Genomic DNA, 20,606 nt, shown 5'->3' on the forward strand with positions numbered 1-20,606 from the left:
AGGTTTCAGCATGACAATAGAGATGCTATAAAAATGACTTCACTTATGAAACCTGTTTTTCCCCCAACTCTGTCTTTTTTTTTTTTTGAGACCGTACAAAACCTATTAGTGACTTTTTCTTCTGCCACTCTTCTCCCTCTCTAGGGGAATGGCTCCCTTTCATTCCCAACCCCCCTTCTCCTCAGACCTGCAGCTGCGAAGCCTCTTTTGTGGTCTTATATTTGGGTTTGTTTCTACCTGGGTCACTCTGGGCTTGCTCTGAGGTCTACTGCAGGCCTGGTCTCTCTTCCCCACTAGACCACAAGCTCCAAAGGCAGGGCCTCCCTCTTTATGCCTGTGTTTTCCCCTGAACAGAATGGAGATGCAGATGGGAGATCACGGGAGCACAGCTGACCAGCGCGACTTCTGCGGAACGTGTCCAAGAGTGAGTCTAGGACCACCCGGCTCCTGGCTCCAGTCTGTCTGTGTCCCTCAGGAGATGCCAATATTTTCTTTTCTCTTGCAAAAGCCACCCCATGAAGGCCATCTCCCCTTCACTAGGTTCTGCCTGGTCTCCTTCTCTGTAACCTTCCTCTCCTCTTGGCACCACACCTGGCACCCCATCTCTAGGCTGAGCCTGGCTCCAGATCTCAGTAACAGGATGATTTTGGCCAGAGGTCTCAGCTCGTCCCTGTGCCCTGGGGCGGTCACCTGGGCAAGGTGTTTGTGCCTGGCCTAGTTGCTAGTTCTAATCATTGGGTATCTTCCTTGCCTTGATCTCGTGTCTTTAAGTTCTAAGTCCCATGTAGTATGCGAGCTTTTCCTCAGAACCCGCCCTCTCCCACCCTCTGTCCTACTGTACAGAGGGTCCTCAGCCTGGCTTCTGGAGCTCTCTCTCTAAAGACAGATTTTTGTGGATCCATGCTACCTGCCTAGAGTCTCAAATGGCACCTCCCTGCATACCTAGTCTGAGTGCTGTCCCACCTGTGAGGTCCCCTAACTAGCCTTAGATCCTCAGGCTGTCATGTGTTGTGTCCAAGCCCTGGGCCTGTGGTCTTGTGACTGCCAGGATAAGCCTAAATTCCTGAGAATGGGTCATCCCCTCACACCTGTTTGACCACAGTCAATGTGCCTGGTTCAACGTCTTGAACCTTCCAGGTTGCCCTGCCCCGGCCCATTGGAAGCAATTGGCCCATATTTAACTAAGGCTCTGTGATCAAACATTTATTGGATAACTAATGGACTCCAGGCTCTGAGCTGGGCATAACAATACAGCAGAGTCAGCAGGCACTGTCCATACCCTCACTGCACACACTGCCTAGTTGTCAGTCTCTGGGCGTGCTAGGCCTTTTCTTTCCCCAATACTGAGAAATTTATTTCCTCAGCCATCCTCCCTACCCACCCCATACTCCCCTATCCCATCCAGTAAGCCATCCACAGTCTTAGCCTAGCTTGGTGAAACACACTGTGTCAGGGTAGGTGATGAGGCATGTTGCTTCCCTAGCGTCTCTCAGTCACCAAGCCTACAAAACAGAAGGAGAGCATGCCTGAATTCTCTGCTATGAGGAATTCACAGGAGGGCCCAGCCTGTCATTTTCAGAGAAGGAGGCCTAGGACCCCTTTTTATCCTAGCAATAGGTCATTTCTCACAGCAGAAGTGAAAAGCGCCTTTCCCAACCACTAGGCTGTAGCTAACACCTCAGCCTCAAGGGCCGCCAGAGCAAAGTGGGCAGAGAAAAATGCCCAGGAGACGGGATCACTAGACCAAGACCCCTGCTGTTCCCACCTCTGAAGGCAAGTGGCCATCACTGGATAAGTCTGCCACATGACATGAGGTTTGGAGCCAAAGGACCAAGTCAAAGCCCACCACTGCCACTTACTATGTAGCTTTGGGTACATCACTACACATCCGTGAGACTCAAAAGGAGATGACTCAGATAAAATGAAAAAAATATAAAACATCTTTAGAAACTGTAAAGAACAATGAAAATTCCAGTGATAATTGCTCTTTTAATAATATTTAATAATATTTTAATAAAATATTTTAATAATATTTAATAATAGTTTAATAATATTTCTAACTCTTTTACTGAGAAGCATATCTGGATGCCAGTACCTGAGGCCTGTGGACCTCAGAATGTCTTGGAGGGCAGCAGGAGCTGCCATCCCAGCCTTGGTCAGCAGCTGCCCAGACACCAAGCCACAGGCTTTGGCCCAGTGTTTGGGGGCAGCACTGTAGGTGACACACCACAGAGTTTTTTCAAAAATCCCTGGGCTAAAGTGGCTGATTTCATGGCTCTCTTCATTAGTCTTATAGAGCTCTTACTGTCCATCTCCAACCCTCGGGCAGGAAATGACTGACAGGCATCAACACACATGACCTTTCACTAGAACTAAAAGAGCCTCTGGGCAGGGCCTCACTTTCTGGCTCTGTTGACCTGCACTTCTAGTCACAAGGACTTCCTGGTCATCTTGGGCTGAGCCTAGTGTCTCTGTCTAGTGCCCGTTCAGATCTCATGGAGAAGAGCAATAGTAATCCAGAGTGTTTACTTTATTTTGGAATCCAGCAGATGCTGTCTTTCCAAGGAGAATTTTTCCTCTTGTCCTGTTTGGTTTTGATCAATTATATGTTGAGTTTGCGTACTCAGAGCACCGAATCTCTTTGATGGCCAGAAGTAGTGGCTCTGAAGCACATTCTGAGGACCAGCAAGAGGGGTGAGGTGGCACCAGGCTGAGAACCTCATCTTGACTACAGTGACAGCTACATGGATGCTTGAGACTTATCTGCTACATTTTTAATAAGAAATAACCAGCCAACTCCCTACTGTCATAAATTATCATTAATGTGACAGAGGCAAGTGCCATTATAGCATTGAGAGTCAGAAGGCATTAGAAGAACAGGACATTAGGGATCCTTCTCTGTGCCCAGGGCAAGGTCTGAGCCTCCCAAGAGGACCTCTGTACAGGAAGGAAAGAGAAAACCTAGAAACATGGAAATATTGTGCTGCACAGAGCTACATGGCCTATGAATAACATGTGACCATGAAACATGGAAGATCTTTTTGAGGGGCAAAAACAGGGGTATACTCACCACCTGTTATCTGGAGGCTAGGCATGGCTTTCAGATCAAGCACGGGGTGCAATTTCCTCTTCAGTACAATGGCTCCTGTTCTGGTCCCGGTTGGAAGCAGAGCTAAGTGAGCTGTCTCTCCCAACTTCCTCCCTTCCATTAATATTTCTTGGTCCCTCCCGCATAGCAGACACTAAGCTAGGCACAGGGAATACAGCAATGAACACAAAAGACGCCAGTCTGCCCTCCTAGAATTTACAGGTTGCTGGAGGAGCTGATCCTAAATGAGAGTGATAAGTACTATAAAAAATGAAAAACAGAGGCTGAGGGAGTAAGAGACTGCTAGGAGATCAGGAGAACCTCTCCGAAGATGTGACTTTAAATGGGAAATAGCAGAAGACGAGGGAGGGGCTGAAAAGGGAGAGATGACATGTGCCAAGGCTGAGCCCAAAGGAGGCTGGAGAGTGTGGCACGTCTGAACATTCAGAAAGGCCAGAGAACTGGAAAAGGCGAGGGGCCAGGGAGAGCAGTGAGAAGGGAGGCTTGAGGTGCTGCCAGGGGTCATGGTCAAGATCCTCGTGAACCGTGCCAAGGAAACTTTTTCCTTGAGCGGCAAGAAGACACTGCCAGGTTTTAATGAGGAAAGTGACAGAACAAGATTTGCATGTCACACGTGGTCACCGTCCAATGAGCTCAATGCGGCAGTTATTTCCCCTGGAAAGTGGCAGTAGACTTAACCCATTGCCTACTTCGGAAAATCAGCCATAGAAAAGATAAATGTAAAACTGGTAGAACCTCTAAGAGCCACAGTGGAGGATGGAGACAAAGGCTTCCTTGGGTCGCAGTTATGGAAAATGACTTGAATACAGATTGCTTCATTGTAGGATTGCCTCATTCACCAACTGGAAATCTGCAAAGGGGCAATTTGTGTAACTCTGAGATCATTTGCATTATCCTTTCTGGTGTCATGTCATGTCATACTGTTCTTCTCACCAGGACAGCTTTCTCTCAGCTCAGAGGATGTTATTGTCTGAGAGGCGGAAGGACGTTAGCCCAGTTTGTGTGAGACTGGATCTGCGTTTTGGGACTGTCGTGCTGTCTTCCAGCCCCAGGCAGCTGTTTCCAGGGGAGCATAATGCTTAGCATCACTTTCAGCTCATAGACATATTCTTGAAGCATCTTTCAGTGGCTCTGTAGGTCCTAATGGGTTTCTGATATAACAATTGCTTTCTAGCCACAGTTTGTTAGCTCAGTAGGCTAGAGCATCATGTGAGAAGCCAAGGACACAAGCTTCACTGCTTGGTTTTATGGTCATGGATGAGGCCTTGAATTATAGCCAGCCTTGGGAATAAACAGACCTAGAAGCAAAGCCTAGCTCCTCCAGCCAATGGATGTGAAAACTGCAGTGAGTTTCTGGAGTTCCCTGTTCCCTTGTAACTTCTTCCTCTGATGATGATAACACCTTTCTCCCAGGGTTGCTGTGAGTATTACAGGAGATAGCATTAGATGGCCGCTAACACACCTATGCAATGTGTGGCACATGGCAGCCACCTATAAATGGCTTCAGAACTGAGGGGCCCAGGTGAGAAGGAGCAAATGACTCTAGACTCTGCCAGGGAGGGAGGGAGAAGAAACTACAAGTGGAGTCTCTGCCTACAGTTCCAATTGAGAGTTTGCCTCAAGGGGCCAAAGAGAGAAGTCGGGATCCTCTATTGCTTTGAAACAATTCCGAAGGTAGCCTTGGAGATGCCTGGATTGTAGACACAGTGGGAGGTCAGAGCAGGGCCAGGGCTTGATGTACCCTGGGCCACCTGCTGAGTGGTGCAGACTTGTAATGTGAGCTCACATCTAGCCACAGTGGCAAGAGGCTTTCTGTGGTGTCTGGTGTCTTAACGGAAGACCAGCAGTTGGGGGAGAGAAGAGGAGAGGAGCTTGGGGCACAGTGGAACGTGGACTCGAACTGGAGGACTGAGTTCAAACCCCAATTCTCCCACAGCTGGCTGAGTAACCTTGATAGTGTCAGTTAGCTTTACACTGCCTCAGTTTCCTTTAGCTGTAAGCTGGTGGTAATCTCAGTATATTCCTCAAAGGAAAGTGGTAAGTGTCAAACGTGAGCAGTACCACAACTCATGTGGGAGCTGTTACTATTGTGACTACCAGCCACGGCTCTAACCTACGTCAGGCTGTGAGTGACTCTGAACTTGAACACGTTGGTTCCTCCCAGGCTCGCACGTGGCTCCTTTTGCCTCTAGGCGAATATTTGTGCCCACACTTACCGAGCTGTAGTGTCGGCATCTGTTTTGGGGTCTGTCTCCCCTGCAGACTGTGATGTCCTGCATCTCACCTCGGCTTGCATTTCAGTGTTGAGTACAGCACTGGCCTATCACAGGTGTTCAGTCAACACTTGCCAGATGACAACGTGCTGCTTTGATGCTTCTGTCAGTTGCCGGTACGCCTGCTGTTCCTGCTCTGGGAACCTACTGTGTGGCTTTGAGGTGGGCACTGTCCCCATCCAGCCTCGGCACTCTCATTTGCGAAATGAAGATACCAGCTTTCAGTGGTCTCCGGGCCCTCACCCAGCTTGAACACTCTGTGGTTTTCTGACTCTCCAGCTCCACGGCTCTTATTTGTGAACCTGAACTCAGAACTTTCCAAGAAGATCCTTCCTCTGACTTCTTAGTTGGGGAGAGTAGAATGGCTTCTGGGCTTTTGTGGGGTGGGGCTGGGATCAGGATTCAGGGTGAGACATAAAGGCTGAGGAGGAAATGAAGTTCCTGCCAGGACTGCAGAAAGACATCCCAGAGGCTTTGCCAATGAGCAGCAGAGGAAATGGGAGAGCAAGCCAGGATGCGGGGCTCGTCCAGAGGCTTGACTGAAGTTCATTAGTCTGTGACTTGGCTGAACTGGGACTATCTCTTGGAAAATCATTTTAATAACTGACAGGAAATGGAATTAAGGATGCTGGCTGCTGGCTGGCCAGGGCTGAGTGATTCTCATCAAGGCAGGGAGTTAATTTGGCTCTGCTAATATTGCCTATTGATTATCTCTGATTAGATTCCCTTTCATGTGTCACTCCCAAGTGTTTCTCATGAGTGGGCCTTGGAGATGTGAGCTTCTGAGAAAAGTTAGGGGAAAGCAGAGGGAGTAGGACTTGGCAGGTGTCCAGGCTCAGGGGAGGCCTGGGAGAGATAAGCAGCAGATGGAAGCTGAGGGCAAACAGTGTGATAGTGTCTGAACACAGCGGCTCCGGCCCCAGACTGCAGGGGTCCTGGACCAGAGAAGTCCTGGCTCACGAGCTGTGCTCTGGAGGAGGGCCTCATGGTCACTGGGCCTCAGTTTCCACAGGGAGAAAATGATCCACAGTAGGTATTGTGGAAGAGACTTGGAAACTATAGTGTCTACACTTACGGGTTTTCTGTTATTCCCTCCCTGTCCACAAGCACAGCTACCTTTGATTATTCATGTGCATGAAGGAAACAGTGGCCTGAAGAATTCAAAGACGTGGATGATACAAAGTTTAATTTTATTTGATTTGAGGTTCGCAGTGTATAATCCCTCAATTCCCACCTTATTCTGAGAAATCCTGTTTCCTAAGCCTCTCTGAATTTAATTGGAAAAAACTCAGCGTTATGATTTAATGACTTAAAGTATGGGGTAGAGAAGTATTGGGCAGCCTGGAAATATACTAGACTGTAGGAAGACAGAGAGGGGAGGCTAAGATTTAAAATATGGCCTGGCTCATAGACAAGCACGGGACACATTGAGAGTTGAGGTCGGTTGGTAATGAGGTTCTTTCTTCTTCCCTCCTCCCCACACCCTGAGCCACTCTCCCTGTCTGTTCCAGGACTAGAGTAATAGATCCTAATTTGTCTCCCTGCTTTCAGTCTTGTCCCCATCTTTCCAGTTCACTCTCTTTAAATACAGTTACAAACCTTGTCACTCCCTTGATAAAATCTCCCCAAAGGCTCCTGAATTTCCCCTACGGGATGGCATTTAAACCCCTTCTGATCCAGGAGGGAGGCTCTCCAGTTTTTGCTGCTTTTGTTTACATCTCCCATTCTTTCTCGAAGCCCAGCTCCACACCCACCCCAGACTCCTCACCCCACACTCTGCTCCAGCCACATTGGCCTCAGCCCAGCACTGACAGGTCCCCACACCTGCTCACTCTTCTGCTGCCTTTCTCTCCCCTTGATATTCCTGACTGTTGAGTTACATCCTTTGTTAAAACATGTCTGCACCCATTCACCCTCCCCTGAAACCTAGAAGCAACTTAATCCTGCTAACTTCTCATTTGCCATAACATTCTGCACAGTCTCTCTCTTATTCTACCCTTTTTAATAGTAGAGCTCCTTCACTGGCTTTGAGCTCCTTCATTTAAAAAAATATTCTAAAGATAGTGTATTTTTTGGCACAATGGCACATATTCAAACTTTGTGGGAAGTATCTCAGGCCATAAATGGAAGGACAATTGGGGAGGTAGTCAGGGATGAAATTAAAATTGGTGGAATGTGTGGTTTCATCAGTGTGTGTGTGTGTGTGTGTGTGTGTGTGTGCACGCGCGCTATACCCACAGACACACAATGATTTGGTATAGTACCTGAGCCTCAACTCTCCCTCCTGAGTGTAGAGAATCAGAAGGTGACTGCTATCTAGGGCCTGGTAACTGAGAGGGTACGCAGTACCAGGGAGGCCTCAGAACCCTGCGAAGCCATCTGCTTTACTAATAATCTGCTGCTGCATGGCCATAGACAAGTCACTGAAATTCTCTTTGAGAATCCAGACAGTGAGAACAGTCTGGCAAAGACACAGAGGCATACGAGAGCAGATCCAAGATCAAGAAAATGTCCACACACAAGTAGAAGTGTTTTCACTTTCTATTATTCCATTCCATTATTGTTGCTAATAATAGTAATTTTAAACAAATTTTTAAAAGCTCTTTTAATTTGTGGGGGTTCAGAAAGAGTTATGCCTCCATGCTATGTGGATTACTTTGAGTTAAAGGCAATTTTAGGCACAAGAGAAACATGGCTCATCTCTTTAACTATTATCTATAGGGTAGGGTAAACTTTTATTTACTAAACATCTGCTCTTCTGGTCATCCTGCAAAGACTCTTTGAAGGCCCCAAGCCACCTTACTTCATCCCTAGCTCAAGATGTTTTATACACCACAATCTCCCTTCCTATCTTTGAACCTCTCCTGCATGTGGGTTCTCTGACTCACTCATTTATGCGGGGTTCCCACACATACATGTGTATTAAATTTGGTTATTTTCTGTTGCTAATCTGCCTCTTATCTATTTGATTATTAGACCAGCCAGAAAAACCTTGGGGGTAGAGGAAAGTTCTTCCCCCACAAACTTACAGTTAAATCAGAATTTCCGGTGAAAGGAATGATCGGGATTTTTTAAAATAAATAAAACAATTTAAAGTAGAATAATTGAAGAGGAATAAACTAGTAAAAATGAAGAAAAACTCCCCACGTGATTCCAATGATTCCAAGGCTGAGAACCTCAAGCTAGAACCATCACTTCTGCTGTGCACGGGGTAGAGTAGCTCTCCCGATTTCAACCACGGCAGTCTAATAGCTGGTTGTGGGCCCTCAAATGAAAGACAGGCTGTTGGGTTTACTTATTGAGCCTCCAAGAGATGACACTCAGGGACTAAAGGGAATATGACTTAAATTAATAGCAGGAGAAAAGTGGGTCAAGTCCCCAGAAAGGGCTCCTAGTGAATATCCAGGGACATACTGGGAACTCCTACGGTGACAGAAGCCTGTGAAACTCTCGCAGGTGAAATATGAGAATTGTGGAGCTCTGAAGGTAGCAAATGGTCTTCCCAGAAAACAGAACATATAGTTCAGAAAGGCTGGGTCTGGATATCCAGGACTGTGGACCAGGAGCCAGCACGACCTCTCCTGACCTGAGACCCTGGTAAGTCACTTCTCCTGTCTGGGCCACAGTCTCCTCATCTGTGACAGGAGGAAACTTGGTGAATCAAGCTTTGGATTCAGTCTGGTGTTACATTTGCACATAATAGTCAATGCATAAGACCACTGGTCATGCAGGCAGTGAGCTGGGAGTAGGGGCACCCAACAATCATACAGCATTGTTGTATTTATCTCTCACTGAGTTGAGGAGGAAACCTAAGGCCTCCAAGGCCTCCCAGCCACTGCCCAACCTTCCATTTCATGCCATTGAGAAAAGGGGAGGGATGGGGATGGGGGAAAGATGGGCCTCATGAATGAAAACTGCTTTGGGAGGAGGCAGGAGAGAAGGAGGAGGAAGGGATAGAAGGAGGGGAGGGCACAGAGGAAGGAAAATGCAGCCTCATCTGCTTGTTTGTGTTTCTTGTGTTTAAGATGCTGACTTCTAGCATATTTTTAAATCCATCAGCCATGAAAGGCTGATTTAAATAGACCCACAGTGTGAAGCTGGTAATTTCACTTGCCGCAATAGAGGAGCTGGCAGGACGTTGGCAAGGATTCAGCACCTCTCCGCTTGCCGGGGGAAGCTGTTGAAGCCCTAATTTCTTTGGTAGGCTTTTGGGTGGGGTTAGGTTGAGGGTGAGGAGGATGGCAGAGAGCATGATACAGGAAGAAAGGGAGGGAAAGTGGGGGAATAGGTAGAGCAGGAGAGAAAGTGGAGAAGGATTAATAGGAAACTGAATTAGAGAAATAAACTTGCTCGACATTATCCTAGTTCAAGGAGACTTCCTGGCTTGGCCCATCTTGACTCCCTGTCATGCCTTGTATCAGTGGGCCCCAACATTTTTGGCACCAGGGACCAGTGCTCCTATGAAAATCTAACTCCTGATGATCTGAGGTGGAGCCGAGGCAGTGATGCTAGCGCTGGAAAGCAGCTGCAAAGACAGATGAAGCTTTGCTCCCTTGCTCATTGCTCACCTCCCACTGTGCGGCTTGGTTCCTGACAGGCCACTGACCATACCAATTCATGATCTAGGGGTTGGGAACTGCTGCCTTATACTACAACTTTTCACTTTCGTCTCAGCTCAAACAAACCCTAGACTCAGAGTTGGGGGTGAGGAGCCTGCAATTCACTGTATCTAGTTTCTCACTGGCATTCCTAAAAGCAGAGTGTTCAACATCTGCTCAAACGCCTCTAGTGTCAAAGAATTCACTGCCCAGTGAGTCAGCCCATTTCAGTGCCAGACAGTGCCCATGGAGATAAACGTCCTTGGGATAAACAGCAATCGACATGCTCTGCATTTCAGGCCCTCTTGTCACTCAGAACAAGTATAACACTAAAGTCAGCCCTCCTTGAACACAGTATTCTGGTCCCTCTCCCACTTCAATTCTTCTATGATAATTTGTAGTCTCTTTACCCTAAATTATTACAATCTAAATCTTGCAAAACCCAAATATTTCTGGGTGCTAATGAATATATTTTTTGCTGTAATCGATGGAACAAAATTACAGAAACAACAAAAGACATTTGTCACTCACTTTTTTGTCGTCATTCAACACACTCTTACTGAGTCCCAACACTGGGGCCAGGCTAGGCATTCCTGTTGGCATATATGCTATAAAAGTCCTGTCCCAGGAGCTTATTTACAGATCCAAACTCTTAAAGAGAAGTATGTACTGGACGGGGGCAGGGATGACAGGAGCACTGAGGGCCCTCCCCTGGCTGAGTGGGGATGGGGTGGGGTTGGCTTGAGGCCCTCCAGGGATGAAGAGCCTGGGGATTTGTTGTCATGGTATTTTTATGGCATGTTAATGTATACTGTGGATTTCCAGATGTGTCCTCAAATTTTCTGAAGCTCTGAGGGCCATAATTAAGCTTGTTTTCCTTTCCTGTTCCCTCATCTCTGAATATAACCTGAGATAAATGTTGAGCATCTTTGAGTCCAGTTGTTGGACATAGAGGAGAACCTATCCTTCATTCATTCATAGAATATAAGTGCTTGTGAAAGTGGGTTTTTTTTTGTGTGAGTATATTGTGGTAAAATTTACATAACATAAAAATTTCAGTTTTAACCATTTTTAAATGTACAACTCAGTGGCATTAAGTACATTCACAATATTACATGCAACCATCAGTATCTTCCAACTCCAGAACCTTTTCATCATCCCAAAGTGAAAGTGTTTTATAAACTGTATATGTAAAGGCAGCTTGATTAGAAATGTGCTATCTAAAGTTTGACTTGGCAGTAAATCTACCCATCCACTGCCTGATATCTATTACATACCAAGCCGCAGTAAAAATAAAACTGAATGAGACCAGAGCCCTGCCAGTGAGAACATTATAATCTGCCATGCTGGCCCCCTGTCCAACATCAAAGCAGTGTGGGAAGATACAAAGCATTCTTAGACAAAAGTCTCAAGCTTGAAGGAATGCAAGCTTTCCTTATTCTATTATCCCAGGGAAACAGGAAATGCTCTTACCTGAGGCCCCAGCTTCTCCCAGTTACCAAGAAGTGTGGGATTTCCCTCCTCTCCCCTATTTTGTTGTGTTTGGGTCTCTTGCACGGGACACAGATTTAATAACTAACATTGTGTACAGCCTTTCAGTTGACTAAGCCCTTTTTCCAGAGTTTTCAGTTGCCCTTTACACTACCCTGTGAGGGCAGTAAGGTAGAGAGCACTATTGTACAGACCAATTCAAGGTTTTGCCCAAGGCCACATGACTTGTGAGGAGCATAACCTGGGTAAACATGGCTAGTTCCACACCAGGTAGGAGAACTGAGCAGGGAAGCATCCTTTCATGTGGAGAAGCATGGGGCCCAAGTGAAATTGAGTTGTTGAGCTGCCTGCAGGTACTAACAGAGCTGGGGAGGCTGCAAGGTGATGAGATGGAATGCTCTGGTGGTCATCACACTTCTAAAACACAACTTAATCGCAGCAGTTGGAACACCCCCCAGCACTCTGTTTTAAAAGCCAAAAGCAGCAACTCATTTAAACCAGTGACCCAAACCCCTCGGGTCTACTAGGACTCAGGGACCCAGTTGTCCAGCCTCTGGGACTTGGGGCTCCAGTGAAGAGACTCATCAAACAGCAGGCCTTGTTCTCAAAAAATGATACTTTGCTTGTTTAGGCAAACATTGCCAGACAAGGGGCCAAATATGAGGCCACAGAGATGAATGTTCCTGCCCTCAGGAGCTCAGTCCAGTGACTTTTGCTCATTAGAGCCCTGGAGGCAGTGTGTATAAATAAGCACCACACATTATCATCACAAAATGATCTGGGAAGCCTGTGGGCTGGGCATTGGATCACCATTGACCTAGTGCTACACGTGCTCAGTGAATCTCAGTTCTGTAGTCATATTATTCACTCTTTCTGAGGGCCCTATAAACTCCACATGTTTATATGTCTGTTTCCAAATTTAAAAAAATTCTATTCTCTGTCCATGATACCACGGGCCTCACTAGTCCTGTGAGTCCTCATTTGTTGGGATAGGAGTCTCCCGGTGCAATGACAGGTGCAGTAAGTGCCACTACTGAATCAGAACCAAAGCCCTGATAAAGTCTCAGCCCTGAGAGACAGTCAATTCTTGGACCAGATGCAGTCCTGCCCCAGGGTGACAAATGGTACAACCTCACAAATGCTTCTCTGTTTCCACGCAGATTTCATTCAGGTCCTCTGACAAGCACCACATGGTTTCCCAATCCCTGTCATTTCCAGCATTGTTCTTCCTAAGTAGGGTACCTCCATTAACTTGGCTCCACTAAACTGTGTGAAAGGTGAAGTTATGTTCTTTGCTACTGCCACCACTAATAATTAACATGTCTATTAATGGAAACATTAATAGAGTTAGAAAGTGGGGGAGGTTTAGAAAGCATCTGTAACCTGTCATCAGGATACCATCATCATTCTCCTCAACCTTGACGTATATGCCCCAGGATAAGAAGGGAAGGAATAACCAATAGAATCCTATGGATTTTGATCGAACTTGGTTGGAATTTGTGTAGCCAGTTTCTATTCCCCATGTGATAGGAGGAAAGATTGTAATACACCTGAGGCCAGTCAGCAACAGGCCACTTAAGTCTTGGTTTTTGTACATTTACGAACTGTAATTTCATTATTTTGAAGTAACTACACTACGCTGTGGTCTTTTTTTTTTTTTAAGTTTCTGATTTGCAACCTTCCCCCACCTATCCCTTTTGAATGAAGCTTTATGGAATATCTAGATTCCTGGAAGGAGTGGGAACTCCCTGAGGATTCCTGGCCATTCTTCATTTCTCCAAGAACTGGACACCTCCATGGGCAGCTCATCTCCAGCACAGTGTCAATAAGCTCTGGGTGGAGAGAAGGGTTCTTGTATCTGAAGGACTTCTGAGTTTCATGTCCTTCCTCTAATGGAGAAGAGAAGAAATACTTTGGGGAATAGGTTAGAGGTGAGGCTGAGGAATGAGCCCAGAGTCCTGGCTATGCTGTGTGGAGCACGAGGAAGGAAGTGGGAACGGCAAGCAGAGCTTGATTTGTGTACCTGGCAGATGGCTACCAATATGTGGTCTTTGAAACTTTAAATCAGCTATTTTAAATATGTTCAAAGACCTAAAGGAAACCATGGCTACAGAACTATAGAAAAATATGAGAACAATGTCTTGCCAAATAGAGAATATTAATAAAGAGATAGAAATTATTAAAAGGAACCAAATAGAAATTCTGGAGTTTCAAGTAAAATAATGAAAATGAAAAATTCACTAGGGGTCCCAACAGTGTATTTGAGTGGGCAATTGAGATGATGCAGTCTGAGGAACTCAAAGAAAAAAGGATGAAGAAAAATGAACAGAGCCTCAGAAACCTGAGACACCATTAAGCACAACAACAAATGCATCATAGGAGTCCTAGAAAGAAAAGAGAAAGTGGAAGAAAGAATATTTCACAAAATAATGACAAAAAACTCCCCAAATTCATTGAAAATCATTAATCTACACATCCAAGAAGCTCAACCAAATCCATGAAGGATAAACTCAAAGAGATTCATAGCCAGACACACCAAAAGCAAACTGTTGAAAGACAAAGAAATCCAAAGCTAAAGCAGCAAGAAACAACTCAACACATACAAAAAAATCTCAATAAGATTAATAGTTGATTTCTCATCAGAAACCATGGAGGCCACAAACAGTAGGATGGTATATTCAAACTACTGACAGGGAGGAAAAAAGAGCTATCAAGCAAAAGTTCTGTATCTGGAAAAATTATCCCTCAGTCATTTCCAGATAAACAAAACATAAAATTTGTCCCTAACAGACCTGCTAGTATTCTTGTTACAGAAATACTACTGAAATTAAAGGACAGTAGGCAGTGAATTAAATAAACATGAAGAAATAAAGGGCACTAGTAAAAACAATTACATAATTAAATATAGAAGATGGTATAAATGTGTTTTTTGATTTAACTCCTTTTTTTCTGTCTGATTTAAAAGACGACTGCATAAAAAATAACTGTAAGTCTACGTTTATGGAAAAAATGTATAAAAAGATGTAATCTATAACAATAACAACATAAGGGAGGGAATGATAATATATAAAAGTAAAGTTTTTGTAACATTGAAATTAACATAGGTATTAATCAAAACTGGGTTGTTATGAATGAGATATTAATAGTAATCCCCAGGGCAATCACCAAGAAAAGAAGTTTTAAAAATATAGTAAATGAAATAAAAAGGGAATTAAAATAGCACAGTGGAAAAAACTATTCAACACAAAAGAACGCAGGGATAAAGGACAGACAAAAAAGACATTGAAATATAGAAAAGAAATAACAAAATGGCAGACATAAATCTTACTTTATTCATTATATTAAATGTAAGTAGATTAAACTTTCCAAATAAAAGGCAGAGATTGGAAGAACAGATTAAAAACATGATTCAAGAGACTTATTTTAGATTCAAAGCACAAATAGGTTGAAAGTGAAAATATGGAAGGAAAATACCATGGAAACAGCAACTAGAAAAGAACGAGTGACTATGCTAATGTCAGACAAATTAGACTTTAGACAAAAATTACTACTAACGACCAAAAAGGACACTTTATAATGACAAAGGGTCGATTCATCAAGAGGACATAAACAATTATAAACATATGTGACCCTAGAAATATAGGAAGCAAACTGAGTTATAAGTAATATAGGAGAAGGCAGTTCTGCTCTAAATATTTGATACCCATGATTCATTACGGTGCTTAATAGTCTACTACTAGGGATTCATTCTTTTGGGTCGAAGTTTTGCGTCTCTCAGAGTTCTTTTTTTAAAGTATAGATATTGCTCTGAAGCCACCATTCGCACTAACACCTTAGCTAAAATCTCTTTAAGATCCTTTTGAGCAGTGTCTTCTATGGACAGAGATAAAAGGTAGAACCATTTTTGATGGACTGTATAGGTGTAGCCTAGAATGAGCCCAGGGAAGAGTAGGAAGGAGGGGAGTCCAAAACTGGGTGGAGATATTAGGAATAGAAAAAGAGTACAGAATGTGGAGAGGTGAGATAAAGGTAGGGTATCATAGTGGAACAGAAAAGACACCAAAGAGACTGTGAACATAAATAAATGCTAGACAAGGAGCAAAACAACTGGGACGTTGGTTCGGTGCTGGAACTCATGGCTTGGCAATTCAGGACCGCGGGCAGCAGCAGACCCCAGAAGAAGTACAAGGAGTCAGAATAGGGGAGCAAGTGAGGGTCTGGGGTGATGATGAGCATAGGTCATTCCCAGTTAAACACCCAGGAGCTGGCACCAGATCTGAGCTGGCATCTGAGTTCTGGAGAATCATGGCAGGGAGGGAGGGTGGCCTGTGGGCTGCAGCAAGACCATGGGCACTGATAGGCTACAGACACTGACTGGAAAACCAGAAGGAGAGCAGGGCCACCAGGCAAAGCCAGATACTTCCCGGCAAATTGGCTGGGCAGTTGGGCACGCAAACAAGGTGGTATTTGTGGGATTGCCTAGTTATGGGTAGACACTCATTGTTAGTTGGTTCTAAATCTGAAACTAAAGGAAGGCAAGTGGTCTGGACAGCAACTCGATGTTGACAGAAATAGTCCCTACTTGTGAGTACCTATTACATTCTGAGCATTGTGCTAAGTACTTCACATACATTGCCTCATTTAAAAGTTAAAATGTCCCTGTGAGGTCGCCATTGAAACTTCCAGTCTACAGATGCACATGAAACCTGGTGAAGTGACTTGCTCAAGATCATTACAGCAGTGTAAATGGGATGGAGCCAGAAGGTTTTCCTGATGGCAGTGCTGGCTCTGGGGCAGGACAGCAGCCACTGGGGTGGCTTTGATCACCACCATGGCTTGAAAGCAATGGGAGAGAAAGGGGGGCTAAGGCCTGGAGACACAGAGTTTTTTAGAGTCTCTCTGAAGTCCCCATGCTCCATTCTTTTGTCAAGTGGTATTGGAGAAGGGAGCAGCAGAGGCCCAGAGACTCTTCCTGCCCCCTCTCTCTGCCAGGACCTTTGAGGATTTGTGGGGATTTATCCCACATGCTGGAAGGACAGGCACCAGGGTCACTCTACCCTGCTTGAAACCCTGAATGCACTTTTCCTAAATGGAAAAAGGCAGCCCAAGCTATGGATCAGGTTCGTGGGATAAATGCATCTGTGGGCTTGGAGAAACCCAGGCATAGCCTATTTTCCCCATAAATTAAATTGGCATATCTGTTTTGTCAGAAACAGGAGAGCTGCTTTCTTTTCTCCATGGCTATCCGTACCTTCTACCCCCCTCTAAATACACACAATATACTCACACAGCAAATACACACATACAGGTGCACACACACATACACACAGATAAGAGAAAGCCTCTTCTGGGTGACCCCTCCCCCCTGCATCCCACTAATGAAACCCACTAGAGCCCTCTCTTAGGGAAAGGAGTTTCCTGTGAGTTCCCTTCAAACTTGGACTAGAAGCCAGGGACAGCCTAAGTGAGAGGTAAGCACTCTGGGAGGTAAAAGCCTGAAGCATCAAATAGCCCACACTTCCATTTTACTGATAAGATGGGCCCCAGGGAGGGAGCTGGTTTGCCCAGGATCATCGGGCACCTCCCGGTGCTCAGTGCTGGATTTTGTTCCACACCCTTCATGGGCCTTCTAGTGCCTACAAAGGCTGGATGAGAGACAAAGAGGAAATCTGCCCACAGGAGGTTGGCACCTGCCTGGTGACCCATGGGGTTCTGATCCTTTTGGGGGTCTGGAGAAGAGGCTGTAGGGAACAGCCATGGGAACTCTGGACTCTCCCCAACCTTGTTGGCTATGTTTAGTTTTCTTAGGTCACCATCTTGACTGCCTGTGGACAGCGTCTGACCCCTTCCTTCCCTGCCCATTTTCCTGTAGGAGCCTGGTATGCTGCCACAGAATGGTAATTGGCAGTGATCTTTATGGTCTTTGTATCCAACTTCCCACCCAGGGCAAGAGTGCCCTCACCAGCCCCACTGACAGCCATCCAGTGACGCTGGAGCACTGCCATTGTGTGTGTGTGTGTGGGGGGTGCCCTTAATCTGAGTGCCCTTTGCTGGTGCAGTGATAGGGGTACTGAGGCCGGCAGCCACACTCTGTTCACTTCACAAACGCTAGCAAAATGTCACCATCAGAGCCACACTATTTTTTAATACAGTCTTCTGGAAATAAAATAAAATAAAATGAAGTCAGTAACTATGGACCTGTGTTGGGTCTCACTGCCTGCATGTCAATCTACCCCGTTAATCATCATGTGCGATTTTTCGAAGAGCTATTTTGAGAAACATTTAGAAAGTGGCTTTTACATAGCTATATATACCTCATTTATACCCTCCAGAAATGGTTGCTCTGTTTAGCAGCAGATGGGTATTTTCCCGCTAGTTTTCTTTTCATCTCTCAAAGTTAGGTGGGAAGTAAGCCCACTCCCTAACCCCAGGCATATACTTTTCACCCCCAGTCTGCCTTGGAGTCCTGGCTGCCGGTGGGCGGTGGAGAGGAAAGGCTGTGGGTTCTTTGTAAGGCACCATTCTGGAGAACCCATGGGGGCAAATACCGTGGGCCAGGGGCAGCTGAGAGAGCCTGGGCCCTGAAGCCTGGAAAGGAGCCCAGGGGATAGGGTATGGGGAATATGATGAGGGTGCCCTGGTTTGCTTCCCTCAACACCACAAAAGCATCTGAACTCTACGAAGCACATGCCAAGTGTGTCCCACTGGCATAAAGAGAACAGGGACCAGAGCCAGACCAACCGCCCTAGCAATGCCCAAGTGCTGTATCTGTGGCCTGCAGGCAGCAGCAAGTCAGCCCTGCTCAGTTGCCATGGCAACCGCAGTGCTGAAGCTCCTAAAGGCAAAGGGAGGGGAGAAGGGAGGTGGAGAAGGCACTTGGGCGGCTTTTCTAGAAAAGACCATCTGTTTCTTTCCCCCAAGCCAGGATGGGGTGGGGGGGGGTGGGGGCGGCGGGAGAGGAGAACAGGGAAGAAATGGGCATCTGGGGTCTAGAGAAAGAAGGGAGATAAAAGACTCCAAGATGCTCCAAGAGCAGCTTTCCTGACTAGTTGTGCTCCCCCTCCTTTTTGAGGAGGCAAGTCACTGATAAGGACAAAGGTCTAGGCAGGTCTTGGTGGAAGCATCTGTGCAGGAGCCGTGTACAGGATACAGGGTAGGCCTGACGACCTTGGGCCTGGGTGGAGCAGTCCTGGAAGGCCACTTATCAGCCACAGCAAGATTTCTTCTTGGTAGGTCGGTGAACCTGAATGGTGTCCTCTCTCACCGTGTCTTCTTGGTCCTTGAGGATCCTGAGAGAGGGGAAGGTACAGTGTCAGTGGTGGAGGACTGCTAGGCCCTCAGGTCACAGGCCATTTGGGTAATGAGGAGGGACCTCAGCCTTACCAAAGCATCAGAGAAAGCATTCCAAGTCTCCCCTTGGGGAGTACAGGTACATGACTTTAATTTATAAAGCCTGAGTTTAGTTAATATGGAGGCTTTATCACACCTCCTCCAGGAAGCCTCCCCTGATCCTTTAGGTGGTATAAGTGCTCCTGATAGCACTCTAACTCTTCCTCTGTTATAACCCCATCACCCAGTATCATAACGCACTGCTCCTTATCTGGCTCCCTCAGCAAAGAAGGAGATGCTGAGGGAAGAGACTGTATCGTTTGTTTCTGTGTCTCTGCAAACTATCACAGTACCCAGAACACAATAGAAGCTCAGAAAATATATTTCTTGATTATGAACTCTATGGAAGGGCTGTCCCATGCGGCCACAGCTCCAGATTAAACGTAGGAAGTGAAGGACTAAAAATTAAAAATAGTGGTAAGCAGTGGTCCCCAAACATTTTGGAACCAGGGACCAGCACTCCTATGAGAATCTAATGCCTGATGATCTGAGGTGGAGCTGAGGTGGTGATGCTAGCTCTGGGGAGCAACTGCAAATACACATGAAGCTTTGTTCAGCTGCTCCTCACCTCCTGCTGTGTGACCTGGTTCCTAACAGGCCACAGACTGGTACTGGTCCACCACCTGGGAGTAGGGGACTCCTTGTGGTAAGGATCTTATCCCTGGTCTATACAGCCAATGTGCTTTCCACCTTAAGAATCTCTTTTGATTCTTACAATAACCTGTGAGAGGGCAGGGAAGGTATGACTGATGTTCCAACATTAGGGACAAAGCTCAGAGAGAAAGGGTGACTTGCTCTGGGAATCCGTGGCAGAGAAGCCTAGAACTTTCCCCAAGGTCTTCCATAACTCTACAACCTCTCTAATGCATAGAAGGAGTTGTTCTGGGTTTTTAAATTACTCAAATAAAAATATTTTTAGATGCTGAGTGAATGCTGAGCACAAAATGAGCACTATTAAGTATTTGTTTGATGGGTGAATGGATGGAATGAAATGAATGTCTAAATTAATGAATAAGCTAATGCCCAAGTGGGGCCCTATGTGGTTTTGTTTTCTTAATTTTGGTGTAGGCAGAGGCTGTGGAACCAGTCTTTCCATGGGAACAGTCTTTGAGCATCATCGCCTTGGGTGCCTCTGGTTCCCCATCACAGCCCCTTCCGCTCCTCACCCCCCACTCCGCAGCCCTAACTATTCTTGCTTCCAGCTGGCTGCCAACTAATCTCTGCTAAGATATCAGCCAGTGTTGAGAGACCTATGATTTGACCTTTCCCAGGATCATTTGCATTTAAAAAGAGGATTCCTTTAAGACTCCAGAAGAAGACTGCAGCAGTGGGCGACATGCGGGGAGGCTTTCATTTTTGGCATTATTGTGTTCAGAAGGCTGCCCCTGACCCCTGAAATCCCAGACAAAGGCTGAGGCCACTGGCCCCTTTACCCAGAAGGCTCAGGCAGACAGAAGACAGGCCCAGAGGCGGGGGTAGGGAGTAGTAAATGCAGTGGTTCCCACCAGACCTGCATAGCAGAGTCATGCCACCTGCTGAGCTGTGTCTCTACCTGGCCAGATGGAGGAGGGACTCTTTGGTGTTATGACCGGAATAGGCACTGCATTCATAGAAGATCAGATTGTTCTCCTAGAATCATAAAACAGAGAAAATAAACAGAGGGCAGTTAGAAGGAGCCTTGGGGGTGGGGAGGGGGAGAATACCTCATCTGCATTTACCCTTACCCTGGCTGGCCTCCTCCTCACT

At 46.0% G+C, this 20,606-nt stretch overlaps 1 protein-coding gene across 1 annotated transcript in view; it reads right to left on the bottom strand.

Annotated features, from left to right (window-relative positions):
• Positions 1 to 13,118: 13,118 nt before the first annotated feature.
• CRACR2A (calcium release activated channel regulator 2A) overlaps positions 13,119 to 20,606 on the bottom strand; it is a 139,691-nt gene continuing 132,203 nt past the window's right edge. Inside the window, exons 18-19 of the mRNA XM_016150146.2 lie at positions 20,413 to 20,489; positions 13,119 to 18,760 (exon numbers count right to left, since the gene is read on the bottom strand). Of these exons, the coding sequence (XP_016005632.2) occupies positions 18,676 to 18,760; positions 20,413 to 20,489 (162 nt within the window). The 3' untranslated portion in view covers positions 13,119 to 18,675. The remainder of the gene's footprint in view (positions 18,761 to 20,412; positions 20,490 to 20,606) is intronic.

Source organism: Rousettus aegyptiacus, unplaced genomic scaffold (genome assembly GCF_014176215.1).
Source record: "Rousettus aegyptiacus isolate mRouAeg1 unplaced genomic scaffold, mRouAeg1.p scaffold_m13_p_2, whole genome shotgun sequence".
Classification (NCBI taxonomy): domain Eukaryota; kingdom Metazoa; phylum Chordata; class Mammalia; order Chiroptera; family Pteropodidae; genus Rousettus; species Rousettus aegyptiacus.